A 27157-nucleotide genomic window follows, 5' to 3' on the forward strand; every position below is an offset into this window, starting at 1 on the left:
CGATTGTAAATGGAGAGAATTGTGTGGTTTATCGATGTTATTCAACTCGTCCTGAAGTCAAAATCTAAAAGTCAGCTGAACTGCACCTCTAAGGTGCCTATTTCTCACCACTGACTGTAAAACAAGCTCAGGCATAGGTTTACATATGGAAAACTCTAAAATCAGTTGATACGAATGCCATTCCAAGGTAGAAAATGGTTTCCTAAATACAGGTATCTTACCATCAGTTGAGGCATCCTCATGGATTTCTTAGATATCCCAGAGTATCTCAAATGGCACCAGATGCTTATGTTCAGGACACTGAAGGGAGCCCTCAGTGCCTACAGTGTAGGTGCCTACCTGCGAGCTTAGTGCCTGCATTTCTACTACATTCAACAGAGAATTTATCAATACAGCAAATGACATGTGAAGAGCTGTTCAGGTTCCTACATACAGCTGTCTGTTGTCTGCACTGACTAGATTACTGTTGATGTTAACGGGATCCTAGACACCTATCTTGTACAGACACACCTGCATTCGAAACAGCAGAAATTAAGAGTGCTGAATCCGCTTTCTCCAACAAAGCAAGTCACTCTGTGCTTTACCATACTAAGTGAGGAGAAATAGGTATTTTCATGGTGCTGTTCATCTGATCTCTTTAAGTGGCTAATTTATGAAGAGATGAATCATGCCCTAGCCACCACTGACCAAACCAGCCAGCTCCCCAGTGACCGGAAAGCCTGGATGACAGTCAGATGCAGAAAACTACATTTAACCAGAGGAAAGTCATCCAAAGCAATGTGAAATCCCCCTAGAAGGCTGCTGACATTGCCAGCTGTGAGGCTAGATGACATTTGCTGAACTCACTGCTGACAGAACTGCACAAATGCCAACAGCCACGCTACAACATTGGTATGCAGGGAAGGGTCATGGGTTGGCTTGTGTTTGAGGCTCTTTCTTGGCCTGGCACATTGAGATAAGTGCACAGAGAGCCCAAGTGATGCCCTGACTGCTCTCGGGGAAGTCTGGACTCCTCCCAGAATAGGAACCGTTCACTCGCCTAAGCATAGGTTTTCTGAGATACCCTTAAGTACCTGAGACATCCAATGACACATGAACTATGGGAGGGGAACCTGGAGACCAGCTGAGATGTCCTAGGGCATTCTGCAGAGCAGTAGATGCCCCTGAATGGGCAAGTTTATTGAGTCTCATAAACCTATCCTAGTGTACAATTAAAGGCATCCCACTTTCATTAGCTTAAGTTCAACACAGCCACGATGAGATACATATATATACACACATGCATATATGCGAGATATATATACACACACACATTGGTCTGCTCTGGTGAGATGAAGTATTAGAAAAATTTCTTAGAGAGTTTTTTTCTGCCTGTTTAACTAACTCTGCTGGGTCTCTAAAACCTAGTAAGCGAATGTTGTGTTCAGGAGAGGAGAGGGCCCAAAGCACCAACAGCAGGCAATTATTCCACGTGGCTGGGCCAATGCGCAGGGGTCTTGTCCTGCAAGATGTGATATTACAGCAGCTTCTGCCTGCTTTCCCCGGGTGTTGATGCAGCAGCGATGAACTACTGGGGAGTTTTGGGAACAGGGAGGTTACGGCACTAGGGTAGGACTCCGGGGATTTTGAATTTCCCGTCTGGGTCTGCAAAGGCTTTTGGTGTGGCCTTGGGCAAGTCATGTAATCAGCGTGTGCTGGTTAATCAGTGTAGTGCCCTGGCCTGTTAAACAGGGATGATATTGTATCCTTACTCCCATTCATAATCTATCATGTGTGTTTGGACTGTGAGGCTGTAAAAGTGGAGACTTATCAGCTCGGTGCATAATCTCCAGTGCAAAAGAGCTCAATTCTCTGTGGATGCCTGCAGGGCTACTATAATAAAAATAGTAAATAATGACTATAAAATAGCAGAAGAGAAAGAGTCCTGTTGCTGTATGGCCCTTGAGACCTGAGTTTTAAATTAAAGCTTCCCAGAACATGCCGAACAGTGAGTTAAACTACTTTCTCCATTAACCTTCCCCTCCCATTATTTGTCAGGTTAATTTTTTGGCCTGTGGCCAAATTTATCATTTCAGCAGAAAAATATTTTATTACACACAGTTTCAGCTTGTTTACTTTATGTCAGAGACTTAATTAATTACAGTGCTAAACTGTTCGTTTTGTACAACAAACATACTATTACACAGCTTGATTCAATTTTCACTGCACAACAGCTGTATGACTGGATTTCACCAGGAGCCGTTTTTGCATCCCTATGATCCAATGTAGTATGTGGTGCTGCAAGAAGGATAGGGAGGATGCTCTAATGGTTTGGGCATTCATCTATGGCTTGGAAACCGCCTTGACCTTGTGCAAAGAGTTTGCTTCTCCATCTGATTATTGCAAGAAGCTTCCCCTACTATACGATGCGAAACCCAGCGAAGCCATAAAACCCATTTCAATGAGATGAGCTGCCTGGTTCTGCTTACCGAGAAAAGTGGTGAAGAATCTGAAGTACTTTGGGCACGGCCGTACCACAACTTCTCCCACCTCTGCTTCAGGCCAGCACGTGATGTTGTCCCATTGCCTTCTGCAACCTGGGGAAAAGAGAAAAGCAGATGGTAGAACAAGCGCAAACGGTATCTGCTGGGCAGAGCAGCTGTGCAAAGGTGTGTGGAGCCTACCACCTCGGTGCAGGCACCTTTTGGAAGGAAAGGCACAGAAATAGGTTATTTAAACATGTGGCTTTCAGCTACCCCAGTCCCTGAAATTCAGCACTGGTGGTGTCTAATTTTCCAGAAATCAGTACAGAAAGAACAGCAGATCAGTGCAAGAACCAGGCATATCAGAGTTAATAGGGAACAGTGCCTTTTTTTAGATTAAAAAGGCAGAAATGCCTAATTAAATATCTCTCTCCCTTGCCCTTATCTCTCCCTCTCGCATTAAAACACCTGGTCTGAACATGTGAGACACTGTTCCCTTCCTTCTCTGCTTCCCCCAAACTTCCATCACCAGCTTTTTCTTCCCCTTGCAATGAGATGACTGTGCAGGGGATGTGCTCAGGAGGAAGGGGACACTGGTGACGATCAAGGGATTAGGAGCCAAATCCCTTCCTCAGAAGCAGTTTTTCTCCTTAAAAAGGAGACATTCTTGGAGGCTGTCGCCAGGAGATGCTCTCTATGGAAGGGTGGTGCAAGTTGGTACACGCCTAGCTATCCAAGCTAGGAATGCAGGTACAACCAATGGAGCTAACTTCAGTGAGAAAACATAGGATTTTGTTAAAATTAAGTATTTCTGAAGATTTTCTGGAGAGAATAAAAACTTTCTGGGACAAAAAAAATCCACATGTCCTACCTACAGAGTTATAATACGTTGTTCTGATTTCACCCTTTTATTTCCACTTTCTCAAAAGACGTTAATGATATCACATACGTGCTGCGCTGTTGAATAATGTAACATAAGCACTGAAGCCAAAAGGAGTTGGCAGACCTGAATTAAAAAAAAAAATCGGAGGTGTTTTTGCCTCAACATGTTACATATTTTACAGCTCTTACTAGAATTTTGAAAACATTTTTTTTTCCCTTTAAATTTCCAACAGACAGGCACTTCAATTACTGCCTGGGTTAGATAGATGGGTTGTCAACAGACCTCATTTTTTTATAGCACCTCTGCTCTCGGTTATTTGCCATGACCCATTAGATTGCAACACTTCCCCAAATGTGACTAAGGCATTGCTGTTAAGGTCAACAGCCTAACAAGAGAAATTAGAATATGAAGAAGAAAGCGTTGAGAAAATACTTTTCACATGCAAGGAAAGGGATTTATGAAAACCACTGCCAAGCTGCATTTCTTGGTAATTATATCCCGATCTGAAATTCCTCCTTTAAATCATCTTTTGCTACTTGAGCTAAGAAAAAGGCTGGTGTCATCATCAGTCTGTTCAGACTGAGGCAGCGTGCTGTCTCAGATCAATAAAGAGAGCACACAAAAATGCTTTGAAGCTGAAAAAGAACCCTCAGCTCTCTTTCAAAGTTATTTTACAGGTTTTTCCTTCCTTCTTTCATGAGCAAACAGAACTTTTCAAATGAAGTCCTGAGGTGAGTTTATCGGAGCCTGAAAAACGGAATAACTGACGATAACTTCTTTGTTCATGCTCTTCTGTAGCGTTCATTAAAATTCAGTTTTCAGGTTTCTAATATCAGGTGCAAAACTCAGTTTCCACAGCGTCGTACTTATCTGCCGCCAAACAGCCAGCAGCTCCAAAAGTATTAAGGTATTAGATATTCTGCCCATGGAAAATAGATGATTTCATGACAGGATCTTTCATGTTCTACAATCTTTTCCTCCATCAACCTCAATAAATTATAGTGCACCCATTACCTCAGGACAGGTTATAATGCAAAATAAAATACAAGGTGATAGCATCAGATGGCTTTTTAAATGTCCTGAATTACGCACTTTGAGAATTTTTGTAATCTGTATCTCTTTCTGTGTTAGCATTTTTCACCACCACCTGTAATGCATGAAAAAAGCTTTTAGATGTTCACTTTTGTAACAAAAGCTCTCTTCGATTAAAATAAAGTGAAGACACACAAGACTGGCCTTGCAAGACCCACAAAGTGGATCTTTAAAAATTATTGCCTCTGTAAAGACCTCTCATATCTGCCTATTAGCTCTTCCAACACCATTCTTCCTTATTGCCCTCCCGGACGTGCTGACAATATTTGTGCAGCAGCCTGGAAGGGTCCAGATTTTAAAGGTGGCATTCATATCCCTAAATTTATGCGTCTAAAAGTCAGACGTGTAAAGCTAAAGAAGCCAATGGAAACCAGAGCTCTGGCTGGCAGTTCACGTCACCGTAGGATGGATATCTAAAGTTCAGAAAATGAATCATCCTTTGGAGGTTTCCTCTTCTCTCCGATGACTAGAAGAGAGCCTGTATGAGTGAAACATTGGAATAGGCTGCCCAGGGAGGTGGTAGAGTCACCCTCCCTGGAGGTATTCAAGGAGCGTGTGGATGTGGCATTGTGGGATGTAGCTTGATGGACATGGTGCTCTGTGGTGTTGGGTGGGTTGGTTTTTGGTGTGTTGTGGCTTGTTGTTGTTGTGTGGTGGTTGGCTTTTTTTTTTCTTTTCTTTTTTTTCTTTTTTTTTTTTTCTTTTTTTTTTTTTCCAGGTTGGACTTGATGATCTTACAGGTCTTTTCCAACCGTAGTGATTCTGTGATTCTGTGATTCTGTGAGTAACTCGATTTTAATGAATTGGAACAATACAATGGTTGATACCTGCAAGATGCTTTGCATTTGCAGTCCAACGCTTGCTGCTCGCCCTGTAGTCATCCCATTACAACATCAGGCAAAAATTTGTGCCTGTCCATCCAAACCAGGACACAGACAACCTTTATCAAGTAGCCTTCCAGGAAATGGTTTTCTTTCTCCAAAACTGATAGACCTTACCCTGGCAAACTGCTGGGATCAGGGGGTTGGCAGGCAGTATTCAGTCATGTCAGCGTGACAGATCAATACCTAAAAGAAAACTATTTGAGGGCAGAAACAGCTGCAATGTGCCTTGGAAAAAGGAAATCCCTCTCTTCCCTGTGGCATCACTTGGCCTTCATGGATGTAATAAAGATGACAATTTGTTTTGCCTGATCAAATCATGTTTGGTGATTGCTAAATGCTTCTCCATTAATGAATTATAAATGTTGTCTTCTCCCTTGCACTCAGTATCTGCAGGAAGGATGCAAAGGTATTTATCAACCCTTACCCAAGGCAGCAGGTGCAAATGAGCCATGAACACACCTACCCTTCAACACCATTTCAATCAAACGAACTGCTCTGCTCATTTGCTCGTTACCAAAAGCCAAGGAATACACACTGCCAAGGGCTGTGCTTTGCTTTGGAAAGGATCACAAGTGAGTTTGGAGAAGCAGTGTAACAATAAGCATGAGACTTTTTCAAGACAGTAGCATTTACCACATCCCTGGGTAATCAGGTACCCTCTTTAAATTCTTGTCATTATAAATATACATATGTGTGTGTGTATACACATATATATATATAAAAGTGAGTCTTTTCCCTTTTAGTTATTTTAACTGTGACTTCCAGATACTCAGCTTTGTCCTGCTGTTGCCTGGTACATCACGAAGTGTTCTCTGGAGCCGAATATCTTCTTCTGGAGGGCTGCAGGGAGAAATCCTTCACAACTCTAATGAAGCTGCCTTTTAACCTTCATTCAGATAAGCAGATCAAACTGCTCATCATTGCACTGTAAGCCACACAGGTAGTGTAATTAGCAGCAGCCACCTCTCTCCCTCTTGAAGTGGGCTCCTGAAGTCTTGCTCAAGGAATGGGCTCGAGGCTGTCGGCCACATGCTGATCTTTACATCCAGCAGCTCAGCCTCCCTCTTTGCAAGCCAAATGCCCCAAGTGCAAGCCAAGGGCTGCATCAGCCTCAGCTGGGCTTTGGTGAGCACTCCTCTAAGAGGTTCTGACTCAGAAGAAGTGGCTGAAGACTCCTGACATAGTCCTGGCTGCAGTGGGTTAGGAAACCCTGTCCCAGCTTCAGAAGGTGGTAACCTTTTCCACTGCCTCCACCAGATGTGAATCAAAGCTCAGGCCCTCATTTCCTCTCCCTTTAAAAGGTTAATAAACAGAAAACAGGTCAATCATCATAAGACACAGGTATACAGTGGTTTGCAGTAAAAAAACCACCACATTTATTTGAGTCGTAGCTACACTTAAAGCAAATATACAGCCAAAGCTTATCTAGGAAGCTGCAGAGAATAACTTTCCTTCATGAATAAACATGACTTCCAGAGGTCTGGCATGGCTCTGAGATGTGACTAGGTTTGGCTGAGGAAAGAAATGAATGGCAGTAGGATAGTGCCAGGCACACAACCCAGGTGAACTCCCAATTCAGAAAAAAAAACCCCTTTCAGCACGACTCTCATTTGCACCAAATTCTCCTTAATGAATGGGGTCACTCCTGGTCTCTTCTGAAGGACATTCACACACAAGACTTTTGCTCTTTCAATCCATGTTCAGATGCAAAGATACCCATTTGATGCCTGGGGTATCTCGGGATCTCTGCATGCCTCTCACTACCCACAGGTAGATAACAGCAAGGCACAGGCGCAGCTTAATTAAGCCAAGCTGATATATCACTGGGTACCATCACAGGCTAGTGTGCTTGCAATGGAAACTCATTTTCATGCTGATTTGATATCAGCATGCAGTTTCCAACCTCTCTGGATTTAGGACTGTAAATAGCTGTTGGGTGACATTTATTCTCCCACTGACAAGCTCATGCAGAAGTGCAGCCTAGGTGCTCACCTGTGGTTTGCCCAGTTTGGTCTCATCACAACCAATTATCATTGCATCAACCTTTTGTCCCAGTTGAGCACCAAGCTTTTGCCTGGCTGAAGAAAACAGACCCCTAAAGATGGTCCCTGCAACAATCCACTAACTCGGTTCCAGACAGGCAGCTTGAATTCAGTCACAGTAGAGGCTAGGAAACCCATCGTGAGCCTTGGGTTACTAATACTGCCCCAGACTCTAATAAGCAGAGACTTCCTGAATCAGGGATAATCTTCTATTTAAATCTTAAAAGTTGTATGTAATAATAAAAAATACCTTCGATAGATTCTTTTTCTTCCATAAATCTTTTAAATTAAATGCAATTTGATTTTGCTTCTGAACCCATGGTAATTTTTAAAATTCACCACCTCCTGGGCCAAGGAGTTGCACAGTTTAAGTGTCCACTGAAAGAAAAAATACATCCTTTTCCAAATTCACTTTGAACCTGCTCGTTGCTGGTTTCATTAGGAATTGCCTAGTTCTTTTACAAAGACGGAAATATTCATAACCTAACCACAATATCCCTTTCCCTGGGGAGAAAAAAAATAAAATCCTCTTTCATATCCCTTCCTCAGGCACCTCGTTTTCATGTTGAAGTGTCCTAGTGCCTATTTAGTTCCTTCTAGCATGGAAGCAGTTCCCTATCGTTTCTCCCTTGTATCTTTTGTGGTTTTAATTCTACCCCACCCTGCTCTGCCCTGGACTTGCAGAATAGGGTTTTACCTCCTTTTTCTGGGACAGATTGGGTTTGACCAGCGCTAGCTTAGCTCCAAGTTTTCACCAAATGAATCCTCCCACCCTTCCCTGCAAAATTCAACCCTTTCCCTCCTGTATTCATTGCTGTGCCCTCCGCCCCGCCAGACCTGCTCGTACACTCAAGCATCCTGCGGGCATCTCTTCTCCCCCAGCTCCATCTCATCACCTTTTTATTTTTATCAACACTGACAGTCTGCTCTGAAGCAAACCCATCCCCTCAGAGCTTCCCTTTCAACTTTCCATGGCTTTGCATTTAATTTAGCTATTTTTTGCCTGTCATGCTGCCTGCTATCAGTCCAGCACTGCAGGCAGGATGTGACAGAGAAACCACATAGCTGAAGGAAAACCACAACTCTGCCAGGGCATGCAAAACCCTGACACTGGAGCGTTTCCTTCCCACCACCCATGTGCTCTTTGTGGTGCACTGGTGCTCCTTTATTCATCCCTCAGTGAGGGCTTTGCAGTCCCAATTCAGCAGAAAACGGACTTAGGCAATCGCAAAAAGCAAAAAGGATCCCCAGATTGAGGGTAAGTGAAAAGAGTTTACCTTGGACTTTGCCTCAAAATCTGTGCCAAGACAAAGATATTGATTTCGTTTTTCGCACACTGTGTACAAGCCGGAGAATAACAAGAACACCGTCATTTGCCATAAAAACTGGTTTGCACCTCTGCAGTGGCTTCCAGTAGAAGCTGTGCAAGCACTCAACAGGAAATGTTAAAAGATACCTTTCTTCCTAAATGTTTGCAGAAATTTGACTCAAAGACATATGAAGGAAACTTCACCTTAAGCCCCCAGACTGAGACATTTCAAACAGTGTGAAAGAAATCACCAGAGACTATTTCTGGAGGATTATTTTTAAGCACAAATATCCTCTGAGTTTTTCCATCATCAACATCTACTAGAAAACAAGTTAAAAAAAAAAAAAGTTTCTAACCTTTCAGCCTGTCTTTAACCAACAAACTAAATAAACCCTTGACTTTTATCATCCCTCCAGATCACTCAAATTGGTGAGCTGAGCCCGTCTGCCTAGTTGCATAACATGTAAACTGAAACAAAAGATCCAAGATTTAAGACAAAGATTTACAAAGTGGGTTGCCAAAAACATAACTTAACTCCTCACCAGCATCTAAACAAGAGATAGATCTCTAGTGCTCTGACATGGACCATGCTTAAAGGATTATTCCAGGGCTTCCTCATTCCTTGCTCAAATCCCCTGCTCTTGCAGAAGCTGTAGAGAACTGGATTTATAGAGAAACAGACTTTGAATTTAGGTACCTACTCTTCCTATATGGCTTTTCCCATGTTGGCACCTCCAGACAGCAATTCACAGAATCAGTAAGGTTGGAAAAGACCTATAAGATCATCAAGTCCAACCATCAACCCAACACCACCATGCCCACTAAACCATGTCCCACAGTGCCACGTCCACACGTTCCTTGAACACCTCCAGGGATGGTGACTCCACCACCTCCCTGAGCAGCCTGTTCCAGTGCTTCACCACTCTCTCAGTAAAGAAATCTTTCCTAATATCCAGCCTAAACCTCCCCTGGTGCAACTTGAGACCATTTCCTCTTGTCCTGTCACTTGTCACTTGGGAGAAGAGACCAACACCCACCTCTCTGCAACCCCCTTTCAGGTAATTGTAGAGAGCAATGAGGTCTCCCCTCAGCCTCCTCTTCTCCAGACTGAACATCCCCAGCTCCCTCAGCCGCTCCTCATCAGACTTGTGCTCCAGACCCCTCACCAGCTCCATCGCCCTCCTCTGGACACGCTCCAGCACCTCAATGTCCTTCTGGGAGTGAGGGGCCCAAACCTGAACACAGCATTCGAGGTTCCTAGTGAAGATGACTAGGCTCAACTCTAGCAATGCTTTTTTCACTGTTGGGGAGGCAAGAATGACTTTCCTGACAACGTAAGATTTAAAATGGGACTCGCTTAGGCTGTAGCTCCTCCATACCTCACTGTCTTGCCTAGCAGAAGGAGACAGGGATGTAGCGAGGAGGAAATCCTTCGAGATTTTGTGGGGCTTCCTAATAAAACAGGCCGAGCAAGGACAGGACATGAGTGCCGCAGCTCTCACTGATGGTTCAAGTGCTGTGAGAGTCAGGGGACTTTTCCTCAACTTTCCAACATTTAGTCCAATCTGCATGAATTCCTTGACTTGCTTAAATAAAATGTATACGGCTTGCTTAAATGTATATTGACTTGCTTAAATGTATATGGCAACTTGAACGGTAGCGTCAAGATGACAGCTCAGGAGACCTGGCCACTCGAATGAAGTGCAAACCCTCCCACTGACGAGCTCAGTTTGACTTGCTCATTGAAGACAAACAGGGAAGTGACAGCCCTCCTTGGCAATGTGCTTACGGCACATAATAAGCTGTGGAGAGGTCTCTCCTTTAGCAATTATGGCATGATTAAGAAGAATCTTACCCTGTTGCTACTTTAAAGGATCATCCTGTAGCTTTATGACCAAATGATGTGCTTTGCAATGGAGGAGATTTTCAGCCAATATTGTGTTGCTCTTCTTCATGGTAAATATTGGGCTAAGATATGACACTCCACTGAAAAAAGGAAGGGGAAAAATGGAAGTTTACTCTACAAACTAAGCTGCAGACTGACTGTCCTGCTACTAGAAAGATACTGCAGTCCTTACACAAAGCTGGAGAGAGCTTCACCATGTAAAATCTTTATGATGTGGCTCTTGCTTATTAAATGTGCTGGAGTTTGTGCTGGAAATGTGCTTCTCACCCATAAATATAGAGGGACATCTGCAGAAGCAGGAATAGTTGTGTGGAAGCCCTGTACCTTAGCTCTGTAGGAAGGGACAAGAGGGACCAGAAAGCTTTGGTTTCACATGGAAGCATATTTAATGGTTAGAAGGCAAGAAAAAAGAAAAGCTAAATTTGTGAGACACTGATAATTTAAAAGATTCCCATAATAGAAACCCTACTTAGGCCTGGTGGATGTAAAGCGTGGTACCTCTGACTTCAGCTTCTCATGTTCTCCACAGTTTCACTTTCCTGTGTTAAAAGGTCTGGATATCAAGAAATAAAGGCACCTAGATTACAGAAAATCCGGTACATAGTAAAATCAGTGGAAAAATCTCCACCGGCTGCAGCAGGTTTTGGATCTCGGCCATATATTGTAACAGGAGTTCGGCATAACTTATGGCATATGCAACATTTTCCCATGTACTTATCCTACATAAAAAGGGTGGATACCATCATGAAAGTGCTCTGATACACTCAGCAGGAAAAGAAAAATAAAAAACGATGAAGAAAGGAGAGATTTCTTAACCAGAGCTCTGACAGGATGTGAGGGGGACAAATACAAGCCGTTGTCAGAAACAAAAGCTCTGCATAGACGGATTTCATCCGAGCAATTATCCAGAGCTTTGAAAATGCTTTGAATTTGCTTTCCATTGGTCTGTAGCAATGGCATTTTCTCCTTATTTTTATAACCTTTGCATAACTAAGGCTGTGTGCATTTATATATTATCTCATGCTAAAAAAAAGAGTAACCAAGAAGTCTGATGGCATTTAAAAATGTTGCATATTCTCCAAACTAAAATGCCTTTTTCAGTACAAGACATGTCCACTAAATGGCTGTTAATCCCGACAAGCCACAAGACAGCTGTTCCCAAGTCAAATAAACACTGCTGTTTGTTAGAAAGCTTGCAGCCAGGACATGTCAGCAACAGGCAAAACAAAAGCAAAGCCTCCACCCCTGTAGTGTATTAAGGCAGAAAACAGATGTTGTAACTTCTTATCTCCTGATTGTGTCTGTAGAAAGGTGAGGTCAAGGCAAAAATCAGCTCTTAGCTCTACAGAGAAGAATGATGAGGTGCTGCGTAGATCTGTATTTGAATTTCATCCTGTCGCTGGTAGGTGTCTGGACTTCAGGTGGTAGGGTAGGCTCAGACAGCGACAAGCCACTGGGGAGGTACCACTATTCAACTGGGAACTAGCAGTCCTCAGTGGAGAGGTGCACCTTCCTTGGGCTGTGGGTTACCAAGCAAGGATGGACAGACAAGTAACAGCTTTGTAGGGAAAACACCTTTGGGTACTATTTCCTCAGAAAGAGACTCATGGCCTGCAAGAATGGCCATCAGCTTCAGATGGGATCAAAGCAGCCACCACAAAAGCCTGGGGGCTGCTCACATCTAAGGGTTGAAGCTGGGTTTACCATCATGGCAACATGTGCTTCCTTCTCACGTGTCAGACACCAGCTTTCCTAGCATGGTCAAGGGAAGGTTATCTTCTGAAAACTACAGGGCAGATTTCTTTCTTTGGAATTTCCAGAGAGCAGGCTCCACCTCTGTAAGAGCTGCAGCATGAAGTGTTGGTGGCTGGGAAGAGTCCCAGAGCAGATGGGGAAAGCATTAACGAAGGAAGACCATTTGGAGGTACCCTGCAGTGGCCTGTCCCAACTGAGTATCATGACCACTGTCCAATAACTGGAAGAAAAATTTCTGTTAAATAAAAGGCACCTTGACTCTGGTACTGATCCTCTAAGAGAGATAAATGAGAGTCTGGGGTTTAAGGTCTTGATGACACATGGATGAATTTTCTGCTCTTGTAGAAGAAGCCACATTGTCCAGGAATGGGGAGGACTGATGCCATATCTGGAAGTTGCCTGATGCTGTTGGTCACAGCAAGAGTGAAACCAAGAGACCCTCTGTATCACCTAGACTAGAGTAATAAAGTACAGTAAACAAAAAACTAAGAAAAAACAACATGGAAAGAAGTCCTGCAGGTCCCTTTGCCTTTAAAGAGATCATTAAGATCAAATGTAGGTATTTATTCTAGACTGAACTAAATTCTCCAGGCTTCATTGAATATGTTGATTAGATCCTCAGGGCTTGATTTAGCTGACCAGCAGTAGTCATTTAACGCCATTCCTGATGTCCCAGGATATATGTGATTTTTGGAGGGGCTGGTGGATATGGTACAAGACTTATGAGAGCCCTACACAATTCTGAAATGACAACTGGAGGCCACACTGTTTATCCAAGAGCATCTGTTAAGAACTTTGACGTGTGGCTAAGGGCTCACAGGAGTCAACTCCTGTCCAAGAGTCTGACTATTTTTCTTGACTTTTTTCTTTGACTGCTCTGAACCATGGGGATAAGTCTGCCCGGTTCCCCTATAAGCAAGGTCTTTCTTCAGACCTTCTCAGCCTGGAGGCAGGTCTCTCCTCTAGCTACACCAGTGCCACCTTACATTATTACCCGGAGTCCCCCTCGGATGTCTGCCAAGATGTGTATTTCCCCTGGAAGCTACCACCCTTCAAATCCGCCAGTTCAGTGGTTCATTTGAATTCTCCCTCCACTAATGACTTTAAACCAGTAGCCTTCTGCTAACAAAAACATCCATCCTCATGTGTGTGAAGGTCTAAGGAGGACCCACATGAGCACTTAGCAAGTCTCAGAGATGTGCCACAACCCTGATGCAGCCAGAAAACACAGCACCTCCCCAGCCTTGGATGAGTGGTCCATCCACTCCCCTTCACCACCCTCCTGCGTGCACTACCTCGAGCGCTTGTGTTACCATCAGCCATGTAGTGCCTGCTCTAGTGATGGAACACCTGGAGAGCTGCTGATAACCGGACTGTCATACAAATCCGACCAACACGTCACCTATCCCAGGAGGTCTTATGCAACTGGGAGGTGAGAATTCACTTGAACTTTTGCAAGCAAGGAACTATTAATTATTTCTTATCTTACTGCACTATAAACAGATGGTGATGAATAAACAGACTCCTCATTTAAACTTCATTAACTTTTTTCCAGCTTGATTTTTAATTTCCATATGTTCACTGCTTCTTCTCTCATCAAACACGCCTTGACTTCTTCAAGGGAGACTGACAAAGAACCCCAAGCTCCAAATTTGGCTTTTCAAGCCAGCCTCCGCTCTAGACCTGTGGAACAGCAAAAGCAGTTTACAGAGAATAAACAACATGGGCCATTTCCCACCTGGATTTGTTTGCATGTGACAATGCTGGCCATGAGCTTGCAGGACTCAGCTCTATTGCCCACTACAAGTGTGAGGCATGTACAAGTTAAGGAAATATGAACAGGCATTGGGAAGGGGATTGGCACTATTTTTTTTTCATGTTTTCCACTTTTCTGACTTTTTGATCAGGTTTCAAATCCTGCTTGCAAGACAGACAGGTCTAGATTGCAAATATAAAGTCCAGTGCTGAAGTACTCGAGGTATCAGAAGCAGCTCGACTGTAGCAGCTTCTTGGTGGCTATTGGCAATTTTCACTGACACTTAGAAAATGATGTCAGCTATCTCCATGCTACTGAACTGTGGGGAACAGACAGACAAAATGCTGGTCTGACTCTGTGAGATGCTGACAGCCTCCAGCTGTGAAGTTCTGAGCTTGTTTCACTTGCACTTAACTTCAAGAATTTAGGATCCAAATTAAGCCCAAGATCTTCTCTTCCGGAGGAGAAAAAAAAAAAAAAAGTCCTGAAAAACCGTAAAGTGAGAGAAAGGGAAATGCAAAGCCCTGCACTTGGGAAGCAATAATGCCATGCACCCATATGGGCTGGAGACCAGCTCTGCAGAGAAGGACCTGGGGGTCCTGGTGGACACCAAGTTGAACATGAGCCAGCAATGTCCCCTTGCCACAAAGAAGGTAAATGCTATCCTGGGCTGAATTAGGAGAAGCGTTGCCAGTAGGTCAAGGGAGGTGATCCTTCCCCTCTGCTCGGCACTGGTGAGACTCATCTGGGGTGCTGGGGCCAGGTCAGGGCTCCCCAGTACACGAGAGACATGGACATACTGGAGAGAGTCTAGCAAAGGGCTGCAAAGAAGATTAAGGGCCTGGAACATCTCACATATGAGGAAAGGCTAAGAAGCTGGGACTGTTCGGCCTAGAGAATAGAAGGCTCAGGGAGACCTTATCAATGTGTATAAATATCTGATGGCATTCAGGGGAAGGCAAAGAAAACAGGGAGGCAATGGGCACAAAGTGAAAAATGGGAAATTCCATTTAAACATAAGATTATTTTCCCCTGTTAACATACTTAAACATACTTAAACACTGGAATAGTTGTGAAGTCTCTATCCCTGGAGATATTCAAAACCCAACTGGACATGGCCCTGAGCAACGTGACTTGGTTGACTGTACTTTAATCAGGGGTTTGGACTAGATGATATCAAAAGGTCCCTGCCAACCTCAGTGATTTTGTGATACGAAGCCAAGGAACTACCTTAATGCAGAAAGCCGCATCCCACCTGCTCAGGTCATCAGGCTCTGGTATCTGTGGTTCAAAGGTCTCCCCTCTCTGTTCTTGAATATTTTCCCTCACACTTAAACTTCCATGCCATTAAAGCAAACTCCAGAACTGGGCCAGGATTCCTGTGCCCAAGTGCTGCCTGATATTCTCACCACTCTCCATGAAGGCTGTTTACCGTACGATGCCGTGCTTCCTGCACAGCGGCATAGTCTCCATAGCTGCTCATCCCACCCAAACACGAGTCACAGTACCTTGTTCAACTGCCATCCCTAAATGACTCTCCTGCTTCTGAAAGAGTATCCGATTGCAGGGCAAACTGATTAGCAATAATGGGATAAACAGATAATGAGCTGAGCCAACTGACCTAGACCTGATTCCTTTTCTTGGCTTCTAAACAAAAAGGAGAGGATTACTTTTTTTTAATTTTATTTGGGTGCTTCAGGTGAAGCTGAACTGTTTGTAAACTACAGCCATGAAGAGGTGAAGCTTTCTTAAAAACAAAACCAAAAAAAACCCCTCTGTGCTCCAGGATCATTACATAAAAAAGCAAGTGGAACTCAGCAAGAAGCAACGCAGTGGTGAGACCTGCCTTGCAGCAAGCCTTTAGGAGCTCAGCCACACTTCACATAGAGAGAGATCTGCCACCATCTGTGAGTTTGGAAAGCAAAACCCCCTTCAGCCATCCTCTCCTCCTAACCCTTCGGAGAGCTTCCCTACTGCTGCTAACTGTATTATCAGCTAAGCAGTCACTGTATTGCATACAGATGTTCTGGCTGAAAAAGTATCCGGAGTAAAAGCCTGGTTTTCAGTGGAGCTGGGATTGCATTCTTCACTTTTGAAATATGTCAGTAAGCATTGTCAAAGTAATGCAGAGGACTGAGGAACTCTATTTATTATAGGCTCCTAAAACTAAGTGCCTTGGAGAACCCCAGGCTGTGGAATTGCCTTATTTATTTGTTTCACATTGCAGTGGTGGGAGATGCCACCGGAGAAGCAGTCCTGTACAGCCAGAGAGCAAAGAGAAAGGGAAAGAAGACAGCCCAAGCAGCTCCTGGGCAGCTCGCAGCCTGTTACCGCAGCAGCTGCCGGCAGCGTGCAAGCTGCTTTCTGCAAAGAAATTCTCAAAAACTTCTCCTCACGCTTGTTCAGCGGGGTGGCAGAGAGAGCTCTCGCTGAACGCATTCAAATCCTGGGACTGACTTGGCTGAGCTGATCCTGCAGGTCTCCCACAGGTCCTGGCTGTTGACAATTTGGGATGACATGGGAACCCTTTGAAGGATGCAGTTGAACCCCCAAACCCCATCTGCTACCAGTTGCTTACAGTACACCGGTCTTGCAGCAAGCAGCGCTGCAGGGTCAGTGGTGGTGTAACCACACTGCGATGCTGCTGAGCAAATATCCCAGCTGTTCTGATGATGGAGCATTGTCAGGACTTGAGCTCCTGCCTCTGCATGCCCGTCACACCATTGCATTGCTTGGCACTGGCATATAGGGCAATGTGGCTTCGTATACGTTAGATATAACTTGAGCATCCCCAGGGAACTCCCTAAGCAGCTGCTGGGAAAACATCATCCACAAAAATCTGCACCCGCAGCCATTGCAGATTGATGTATGATACTATATACAGATTTATTTGGGAGAAGAGAGGTGGAGAAAGAGAAGAGGTAACCTAACGTGGATGACATGAGTTTTCTCTTTTGGGGTATTATTTCTCCCCAGATACATAGTAGCTTCCTGTGAATTTAAATTGTGGGCGCTGCCAAAATACTGCATTTCCTAGTCCTCTTTTATAAGTCACAATCGTAAAATAGCTGGACACTTTTCAATTTGTTTGTCCTTACCTTACCCCTGCTAGATAGGAAAATATTCATATTTCTATTTTAAAGGAGGAAAACTAAGGCCAAGAAACCCAGGAGTCACCTTAACCGCAGCAACAGTGCTGCTGTAGCTGCAATAATCTATGGATAGCAAGTAAGGCAAAGTTTGCAGGGAGACCAACTGTGAGACCAGCATGCAGTGGGATTAAAACATGCTTAGGGTGGGAAATTAAGGTATTCACAGCTAATGATTCACATTTGCATGACACCATTACAAACAGACATGATCTGTGTCATTGATGGTATTTTATCTAGTGCATGCCAGCCATGCCTGCCATGAGAAGGGCCCATTTCTGGCAAGGAAAGCCAGACACCTCACACATAACAACACTACCAATTTCACTAGTCCGACACCCAGGTATGTCTGTGTGTGACGCAGTCCAGCAGCACTTTCTCCTTGGCTGTGTGATAAGGGGAGGAATAACCAAAACTCCTTTTCCAACATGTCAAAACCCAACAAAAAAGTCTTCTCTATCACTTCATAGAAATGGTGCAGCCAATCCCACTGAGTTGAGTTTTAGGTCCTTTAGGAACACAGTCTGCACTGAGATTGAGATGAGGCATTTTGTACATCATCTCCTGCACTGAGCACAGACGAATCCTGCCACTTGCACAGTACAGGGTTTTTTAAAAGATTTTTTTAAAAAATGCCTCAAATTATATTGTGAGCACTCTTTGGGGGCCAAAGGGCTGGAAAGATCATCTAACAAATACCCAAGTGAAAGTTTAGCTTCCTGAAATGCAATTCTGTATGTGAACAAACAGATTAATCACTCCCAATGATGGAATTGGGACTTCACCTCATTTGGCCAAATCCCCTCCAAGCCAGTGAACACCAGGACAGGAATCATCTGCAAAGTGTGGTTATTTCCAGCACAGCTGAGCTGCTCGTTTGGAATCCCCTCATAGTAAACGAGATCTCATCAACAGGCAAGGCAATCTGAACGTGATTCATCACATCCTGAAAGAGATGCCTACACTTGGCCGGAACACGGTAGAGCTACCTAAAATCAAGTGAAAGAAATCCCCCACCAAAAGTCATTTCCATGCAATGGCTATTTGCCCCTGTGAAACAAAGCGGTCTCAGTCTACTTAGTCTTGATTTTAATGCTAAGGAATCCACAGTATGGTATTGAATGGTATGGAATTCAATGGTATTGAATCGCAGTTATCACTTTACATCTTGACTAGTTATTTCAGCACAGAGGTAAAAAGATAACAGGGCAGAGGACTGCAAGGGCAGTCCTGCTCACGAAATCCAATCCTGTGCTGCAATATGCAACTGCATCATACACACCCTTTCATAAACTGGGCAAGCTCTGCCATGGAGTCAATAAAACACTCCTTCCTGCAGACCTCCAGAAAGGCTGTTCAGTATGCTCTGATGGTTACAAACTTCCTCTAAAGTCCAGACTTTGATCTCACAACCGTTTTATTCTCCTGTGTATACACACTGCCAGATTAAACTGGTCTTCCCTGCTGTTTTCTCCCCGGCTGCATCTTCTGCAGCCCTTCCTGTGCTGAAAAGCCAACCTCTTCCCATCAGAGGTGATCACGCTTTTGTGATCCCTGTGTCTCTCCTGTGTCCCTCCTAAAGTCTTCTCAAATGTGGGTAGCTTCACTGATACTGAATCAAGCTCCTAACAGGGAATAGGGATTCTCCCATCCTGCTGATAATAAACAGCAGTCCTGTGGTCTAGGACTGCTGACACCAGGAACAGCAATTGGCACCTACTACCAGCACTGAAAACACAGAGATTTAATTCGAAAAGAAAGCATCGATTTCACCCATGCGCATACACCCACTACAAGGAAAGAGTGTTCAAAGACAAATTAGTGTTAAGACAGACGTTACTGTTTATCATTGGAAATCTACCTGCTTATCCTGAGCCGGTGATCAATCTCAGCACTAACATCAGGTGTTCTTAATAAGTGACTAATCTATCTGACACATCAAATTACATCTGTGATTAAGCCCCTCTGATCAATACAATTGATAATGGCTTCTAATTTCCAGACTGTACCGAAATGGTGTTTTTCCTTATTTCCACTTATTTAATTAGAAAGGATAACAAATCGGTTGTTAAATCTCAAGTGATTTTCTTTTTGCTAAAAGGATGTGGAATGCACAGAAGGCAATACACCTACCCAGCCATAAATCAAGGTATTACATTACGGATGGCAGGGAATCTCAATTGCTTTCCATTCTTCTTCTCTGGGGGACTGAGCCGTGTTAAAATTACATTTTTTCTGGGAGTTTTACTAGGATTTTTTCTCTCCAGCAAGACTCAGACTAAACAGTCATCACCTTCATATGATCTCATATCTTCATCTTCATAAGACTTCTCCCCACCAAACTTCCCCCTCACCCCCAACTGCCAAAATTCCAAGTTTTATTTTGCAGCTGTGCTCAGCTACATTTATCAAGTTGTGGAGCCCCACTCCAGAAAACCAGCTTTTTCTACCTACATGTGCTCACGTGCTGTGCCCTGAACACTCACTCCAAGGGGGAAACACATGCCACTTAGACACTTTGAAGTTACCTGTCCACACCACTTTCAAAACAGACTTCTCCGTAAGATGATTCACCCATTGTCACCCATTTGAGAGCCAACACTTTAGAGACGCTGGTTTCTTTCTGTTGATTGCACGGGCAGCCGTGAGTGCCTAGCTAAGAGTCAGGTATTGAGCTCTTAAATACCTGCTGATGTTTTGGGACAAATCGATGCCAACTGCTTTCCACACAGTTTGCGTTGTAAAATTTGGTTGGACATGTGTTGGCATGTGGACGTTGTTGGGCATGTGCTGTGTCCCGACACAAACTTCTTCCACACTGATGCCGTCAATGACCATATCTACCCAGGACATGAAGAGAAACACAAACGACATCTGACAGGAGTAGCAGGTACTGTCTCCATGGACAAAAAACATTTTACAGTGCTCACAACTGCAATTTCTGAATCAGTTCCATTTGATGACTATGGGTAGTGACTGGTGGAAATGCAGAATTATCCCAGTCCAATCATCAGCATTCCATCATGAAAAACGAACTCCAAAAGATTTTTATATACTAGTGCTAGGGCATTAAGGGCTTGCAGCATGACTGAGTGTGTTTTTACATCAGAATCGGGAAAAATATTTTCAATGGTTGTGACGGAGAGAAAGACTACACTGTCAGGTTCAAATTAACAATTTATTTGAACTTCACTCACAGGTCCAATACGCCACTATTGCAGGTTCTTTTATGGATACAATGGAGGAATGCACTATTGCAATTAAATACACTATTCACAAGCGCGCTAGATATTAATACCTTAAAAAAAGAGTGCACTAATCGCGATCTTAAAGCATGCCAAATACCATATGTATGTTTCTTAATCACTTACCCTCTCTCTCAGGTAAGGCCTCTCAATCCCTGGGAAGTTCCCTTGTACAGCGTCCTGGACAAGGGGGAAAGAATCTCCTACAGGCCAGCTGTATCCTTGGAAAAGCGACTCTCCCCATTTTTCTGCCCAAACCTTACGGTGTTTATTCCCTGATTTGATGGGTGGGGGCAGGCTTATGCAGGAATGTTTATCTCTGGTGCCTTCATGGCTCAGCTCCTTAGTCTATACGGTAATTTAGTGATGTCCAGCACATAAAGCTACTGAATAGTGGTGGAACGGTACTCAGGGCATTTTGTTTGTTAAGGGATCATTCAGGCTCCGTTTGGGTTTCGGCAGTGTTCAGACAACCCCGGGCTGAGCCGTTTCCGCAGCTCCCCCCAAGTCGTCTCTGCATAGATAAGGATTTGTCATGGTGAGACAAAGCTGAGTCGAATCACAACTCCCTGCATCTCGCCTTTGTGCTCCGAAACAGGTTTAGCTGGGTGATCCCATACAATGGTTTAATTCAGCAGAGAGGAAAAAAAAGGTGTTTCGGATTAAACTTTCCAATGAGAAAAATCATTTTGAAAGAGCAGAAAAAAAATATTAACAGTTCAAGTATTTATTCTTCTATTTTGAATGTATTGTATTCAATTGAATTTTTTTAAATATCCATGAAAATGAAATGAAGCATTGTGCTGGCTTTCAGATTAATGTTTTTAACTACCCTGACTTTTCCCTTTACTGAATTCTAAGAGAACTTTTCTTCAAACGGCTCCATTTAACTGTACAGGGACACTTGAAATAGTTTCTGAATCAAAGAAAAACATATCTTGGTAGATAAAAGCAGGGGCCAAAAGCCATCCTGGCATTCAGTAAAGCTCCTCCAGCGATCAGCTTGTCCCCAGGATGCTGTTGTACCATTAAGTAGCATTGTGCAGAACAGTCCTTCTGTCTGTAGCCTACCTGCAAGCAATGCCAAGGGAGAGAGGATGAGAAGACATCCTCTTCCACTTTTTCCTCTTTCAGGAGGTGGGATGCAAATATCAAGCAGGATATGCATCTTCCCACCCGTTCCCCCAGCAATGTGATCCTTTGTTTGCAGAGCCTGACAACCTACTACTGGTCCCCACACCTCCTTTGGTCACAAAACCAGGACCTGTAACTTGAGAGAGGCACTTGGAGGGGAAGAGGTCCAACTCAATGCCTCAGCTTGGGGCTTTGACAGCACTGCTGCGGGATAGGGTGGGATGGGATGGGATGGGACCAAAACCAAAAGCTTGCTTTCTCTGCCACACTGATCTCTACAACTTAAGACTGAGCATGGGTGGCTGTGTCAAAATTTCCCAAGGTCTCTGCAGGCTGCCCACTGGGAATTGTGTTAGTGTAGACCCTTTCAACATCACCCAGCCGTGTCCTGTCTTGCAGGTTGGTCTGCAGCTCCTCTGCTCACAGCAACATCCCGCAGCCTCTCTCCTGCTCTGAAACCCCAAGTGCCCAACGCGTGGTGTGCCATGCCTGCTCCTCAAAGGGAGGCACAGCTCTGTGGCTGCTGCCTGAGACTGGGATGAAGAAACCTTGGGAGGCTGGAGAGCGAAGGTGGCATCATTGACCTGGCCCTCCTCTCCTGATCACTGAATCAGGGAGTCGATCAAGGAGACCAGAGAGCCTTCCAGGAGTGCCCAACGTGTGTGCTCCATGTCATGTGAACAAGGAGAGGATCTCAGCCACCTGGATCAGCTTCATAGATACCTTGCAGCCTTGGAGCACACCCGTCCTTCCTCTGCTTTGCCACCAGGATGGGAGCAATTTTGGCATGGGGATGGGAGGGCAGTTCAACAGAAGGAGAAGGTTGCCGTGACTTCCCTTGAAGCAAACCAAGGCCTACGAGAACTTCAATCTTTCAGATCCTGGGGAAAAATTGGTTCAGGCACTTCCAGTTCAGAGTGATGGATGACTGACTGTGATTAAACACACTGAGACACCTAAGCTAGGCTTACCCAGCTGGGAGGCAGCAAGTGATCCCCAGAGAGCTATTGAAACTCTTGGTTGATTGAATCAAGACTTTGGAAGTACCTATTTCTCTCCCTCCTAATGTAAAAGCTCAACATCAGCTGGAGTGAATGCCCTGCTCCAGCAGCAGAAGGGGTGAGAAATGGCATGGGCAAGGCACATGTGAGGCTGGGTGATGCTGGCTTGCAGGCCAGGGAGAGAAGAGAGCGTCCCCATACCTGAAGTCTGGTTATCCTCAACAAGCTCTGCCAAGCACTGGCTGCGCTCCTCTTCAATCTCCTGCATGATGCTGCACTCTGGATGTGTGCTGGATGCCTGCAGAAAGGGCAGAGAAGAAGAGAGTGAGCAAAACCCACCTATCCTCAGAGGTGCGTTCCTGGGGATTCGTGGCCATCTGAGCTCTCCTGGGCCACTGCACAATGGGGATGTACATCCAGCCTTATTTTACGTTTGCCTGAGAGAAGGCAGTGTAACCCGGAGCCTTGTGAAAAAACAGCATTTCCCTCCATGCCTTCCTTAAGAAAAAAACAACCTATTTTTTTCTGATGATCAGGAGCAATTCTGCTTCTTTCTGCTCTGGGAACCCTGCCTGACTAACCTAACACCAAGAGCTATCTAGGGCAGGAAGATGGCAGTTTTAATATTCATGTCAAGAGCAGTGGGATCTGTGCTTACATGGTTTATTCCCTCTGTTCTCACATGGCCTGCCTCCTGGCTCATGCTAATTCAAAGCAAAACAAAAACCAAATCAAAGAAGAACAAAATCTCTGATGCAGATTAGGAGATTAAGGAGCTAAAAAGCAGGAAATTCCCAATGACAAGACTTTTTCCCCCAAGTGGTTCCTCCTCAGTCAGACCTAATTATTTTGTGTTTGTAATACAACAGTGGCTATAAACATTCAGGTAATTAATCATGGACTCCTTACAACATGTAATTCATGAACTGCCTCAATCATAAATGTGCAAATGACAATTTGCACTCCAAAAAAGGAACCAGGAGTTGGACAATGGGTCACATAACAGAGTGCCCCCTGGTCACCAACATGCTCTCAACTTGGAAGGAACACCTTGCTTCGTTGCTACAGCAATTGCAAACAGAAATTGAGGTCCCATTACGCACGGCGCTGCACAAAACCCCATCTCTTACAAAGAGATTGGAAATGGCATTCAGCAGGGAAAAACCTGTTGAGAAACTCAGCTGCAAAGAGACGGTGAGAGTGGAAGTCTCAGCTTGAGTTTATACTGTCACTGTTAAATGCGATGCAGGAAAAACCCTGAGTTGGGTCAGCTTCGGGGACAGATTTTGAGGATGGGATGAGCCTTTGCCTGTAAGAAGTTATTGATTCAGTGTTTGCTCTTGCTGGATTTTGGGAAAAGCATATATTTTCATGAGAAACAGGCAGAGAAAGGAAAAAAAAAAAGATCTTTTCATGTCTCGTTTCAAAGTGTGTGAGCTATTTCTCTATCCGTATATTTGCCAGACAAGTTTGTAAGGCAGAAGGCCCAGAAGTCCTTTGAAGGAACAATTGTTTGATGTAAATTGCCCTTTGAATTAAAATTATAAAACAATTTAGTGCATTAAATTTATTCTCACCATTTCTTATTAACCCAACCTGCTCTTTTCCCTGTTTCACCCAATGCCTTGTTCAGAGTGTAATTTCTTTTAGGTTGGGAATGGGCCTTGATGAGTAGTGTATAAACAATTGATTATGTGGTTTTATAGTCAAATTAAAAATAAAAAAACAAACACAAGAACGGGGGGAATTATTTGGAATTGTCTTGGTACTCAAATGTTTCTTTTCCCCAAAGGGAAATGCATCTTAGGAAATTTTATCTTGGCTCATCTAAAATACCATAGATTCATTTTGTTTTGATTTACAGTGCTTCTTGCCTCTTTATTTTAACCTTTAAAAAGCATGAGGGAAAGCGTGAGAGATTTGCAGAACACTTGCTGTAAAAATAAAGATTGAAATGTTTTCAAAACATTCTGAATTTTCAAAGGAAAGTTTTAACTCTCTGGACTTAAACTATTGCCAAATTCATCTCACATCTATAAATAACTCAAGTTTTCACTTTATAAATTAATTCATACAGCTCTAACTTTGATCAGGGTTGGCAAAGCTCTGTGTACTTCTAAAACATATTTTAATTTTTTTTAATGCAGTAAATTTTCTACCAAGCCCATTAGCAAGTACTTCACTGCTGCATCTTCCCTTCACTAAAAATGCATGCCTGAACTGGTTGATTGCATATTTACCTCAATGGCCTGATATTTACTTTTCAGTAAATGTTTTATCACCTTTGAAAAAAAATACGAAGCCGTTTCGTCGTCAGTATTCTGAAAAGTGGGCTCATGATAGACTCAGGTAAACTTGACTATAGATGTAATTGTAATTTAAGAAAGCTCATCTTTTTTTCATCCAGTTCCCATCCCTGGAGGTATTTAAAAGACGTGTGGATGTGGTGCTTAGTGACATGGGTTAGTGCTGGGCTTGGCAGTGTTAGTTTTACAGTTGGACTCCATGATCTTAAAGGTCCTGTCCAAACTAAATGATTCTATGATTCTATAAACAAGCAAACAAAGAGTGGGATGTATCTCACCTTCTCTCTCAGTGGAACACATCTTCCTTCATTTTAGCTGGGTAAAAGCTATGTGTTTAGTCTGAACTGATTTTTACCATTCCTTCTAGTCCACAGAGAGCTAGTGAGCGTCAGCCCTGAAAGCTTTCATCCCACTTCACTGACTCTAGTTGGACCAGTTCAAGCTAAAATACCTACTACTTAGCTGGAGAAGGTCGGTGATGTGTGAATTTAATGTCTAAAGACCTTTAAATGAATCATCAAGGTCAACAAGCGGACTCACATTGGAGGCCTTCTAGTTTATGGCTCATTTTCCACATTAACTAAACAAGTAAATAAATAATCCAAACAATCACAGCAACCCTCCTTCTACCTCCCTAGTAATAACACTAATAACCCTCACATATCACGGCCGTCATTGCTATAGGCTAACAAAGGCAGCTGGAATAAAAAAAAATTTTTAAAAAAATCACAGCTTTGGGCATCATTAGGAAACAGAAAAGTGTGTCTTTTTTTGTTGGTAGGTCATCAGTTCAGCTGGCATGATAGTGAGCAGGGCAACAAGTTCAGCTGCCTTAATTCACCTCCCAGCTGGCAAAAGGCTCATGGCTGAAAAGACCCCTCAAGAGCTGCAAGTCTTGCTGACAAGGGGGATCTTCCCTGGGATGAGATGCTAAATAACTCTCCTTCCTTGGTGTATTCCTCCTAGAAAAGCCTGAAGTAGACTTTATAGACCGCTTGGTACAAGCTTACTTTACTTCTTCCCCAGCTCTGTTGTTTTGCTGTGTTGATTTGGTTTGTTTGGTTGGGTTTTTTCCTGTGGAAAAGGCAGAAAATTTGGGCTTTGGCATCTTTCATTGCAGCAGGCAACTGGCCACGCAGACATGGGTCTGAAGACTACACTAATCCACATTTCCCATCCAAAAATTGTAGATGAAGGAAAAGCATGACCAACTCTGCTTAGCTCACATTAACACCAGCTAGTGACCAGTAATCCGTTTTCCTGGGCGTATCCATTGTGGGTGAAGCTGAAACTCAGTAAACCCTCCTTCGCTAAGCCCTCCTGGCATGCCCGAAAAACCATGTAAAAATTGTGGTGGGTTTGTCAGGGGTCGTTTTTCCTGCACATACTCTGAAGCCCTGAGCAGAAAGTCGAAGGGAATGTTTTTCTGGACGTGATTTCCTGCAGCTCTGAATTCTCCAGCAACTCTCATGTGGAATTATCCCCAAAGTCCAAAGTCTTTATTAATGAGAGTTTTCCTTCCTGCCGGATCCCAACAATTGTTAGAGGATTACCACACAGTCTGCTACTGCAAAGAAAGCCATTGTATACACTCTTTAATTAAATACATTTCAAAGGATTGTCACAGACTGCAGGAGCCGCAGAAATGTTTAGTCTCATCTACGCTGTCTGCCGTTAGCAGGCGAACCACGGGCCAACTCCTTTGCTCACGTGGCAACTCCTCGAAGGCAGGAGGGATTCACAGCGAAGCCACAGCTGCAGGTAAGCAGGAGTATGGGCCCCCAAGAAGTGATGTGAGCCTCACTGCTTCCCTTTCTCCTGCTCCCAGAGTGTCCCTGGGCTCACCTGGAGCTCACCGTATGGAGGCTCCAGCAGAGGTGGGGACAAGGATGACCACAGTGATAATAGGATTGAGTGAAACAAGGAAGGAGTAGAATTGAAAAGCCTACAGATGATGAAATCACATCCCTCACCCATTTCTGTTCAGCTCCCAGAGCCTACACAGTAGTGGCATGTGGGTACACTTCTAGTTATCTGAATGAAAATTTCTTACACCATTACTACCTTCCCATAGCTTCTGTGAAGGTAGCAACAGTGTAAGACAAAAGCATCAGTTGCCTTCCTACGGTTTCTCGAACATGTCTTCAGTCACTGCTCTAGATGGAGATGGAGTTTCTCAACCCTTTTTCATGTGGACAGCAAAGGAAATGAAAGATTTTAGCAGGCAGGTCTT

The 27157-nt window shown here is 43.9% G+C and overlaps 1 protein-coding gene across 1 annotated transcript in view; it reads right to left on the reverse strand.

Moving 5' to 3' along the window:
• The window catches only part of LOC104263871 (vasoactive intestinal polypeptide receptor), an 83637-nt gene extending 57439 nt beyond the window's left edge, over positions 1-26198 (reverse strand). The window contains exons 1-3 of the mRNA XM_059818771.1: positions 26151-26198; positions 22820-22916; positions 2469-2576 (exon numbers count right to left, since the gene is read on the reverse strand). Coding sequence (XP_059674754.1) covers positions 2469-2576; positions 22820-22916; positions 26151-26198 — 253 coding nt within the window. The remainder of the gene's footprint in view (positions 1-2468; positions 2577-22819; positions 22917-26150) is intronic.
• Between the last annotated feature and the right edge of the window lie 959 nt (positions 26199-27157).

Source organism: Gavia stellata, chromosome 6 (assembly GCF_030936135.1).
Source record: "Gavia stellata isolate bGavSte3 chromosome 6, bGavSte3.hap2, whole genome shotgun sequence".
NCBI classification, from domain to species: domain Eukaryota; kingdom Metazoa; phylum Chordata; class Aves; order Gaviiformes; family Gaviidae; genus Gavia; species Gavia stellata.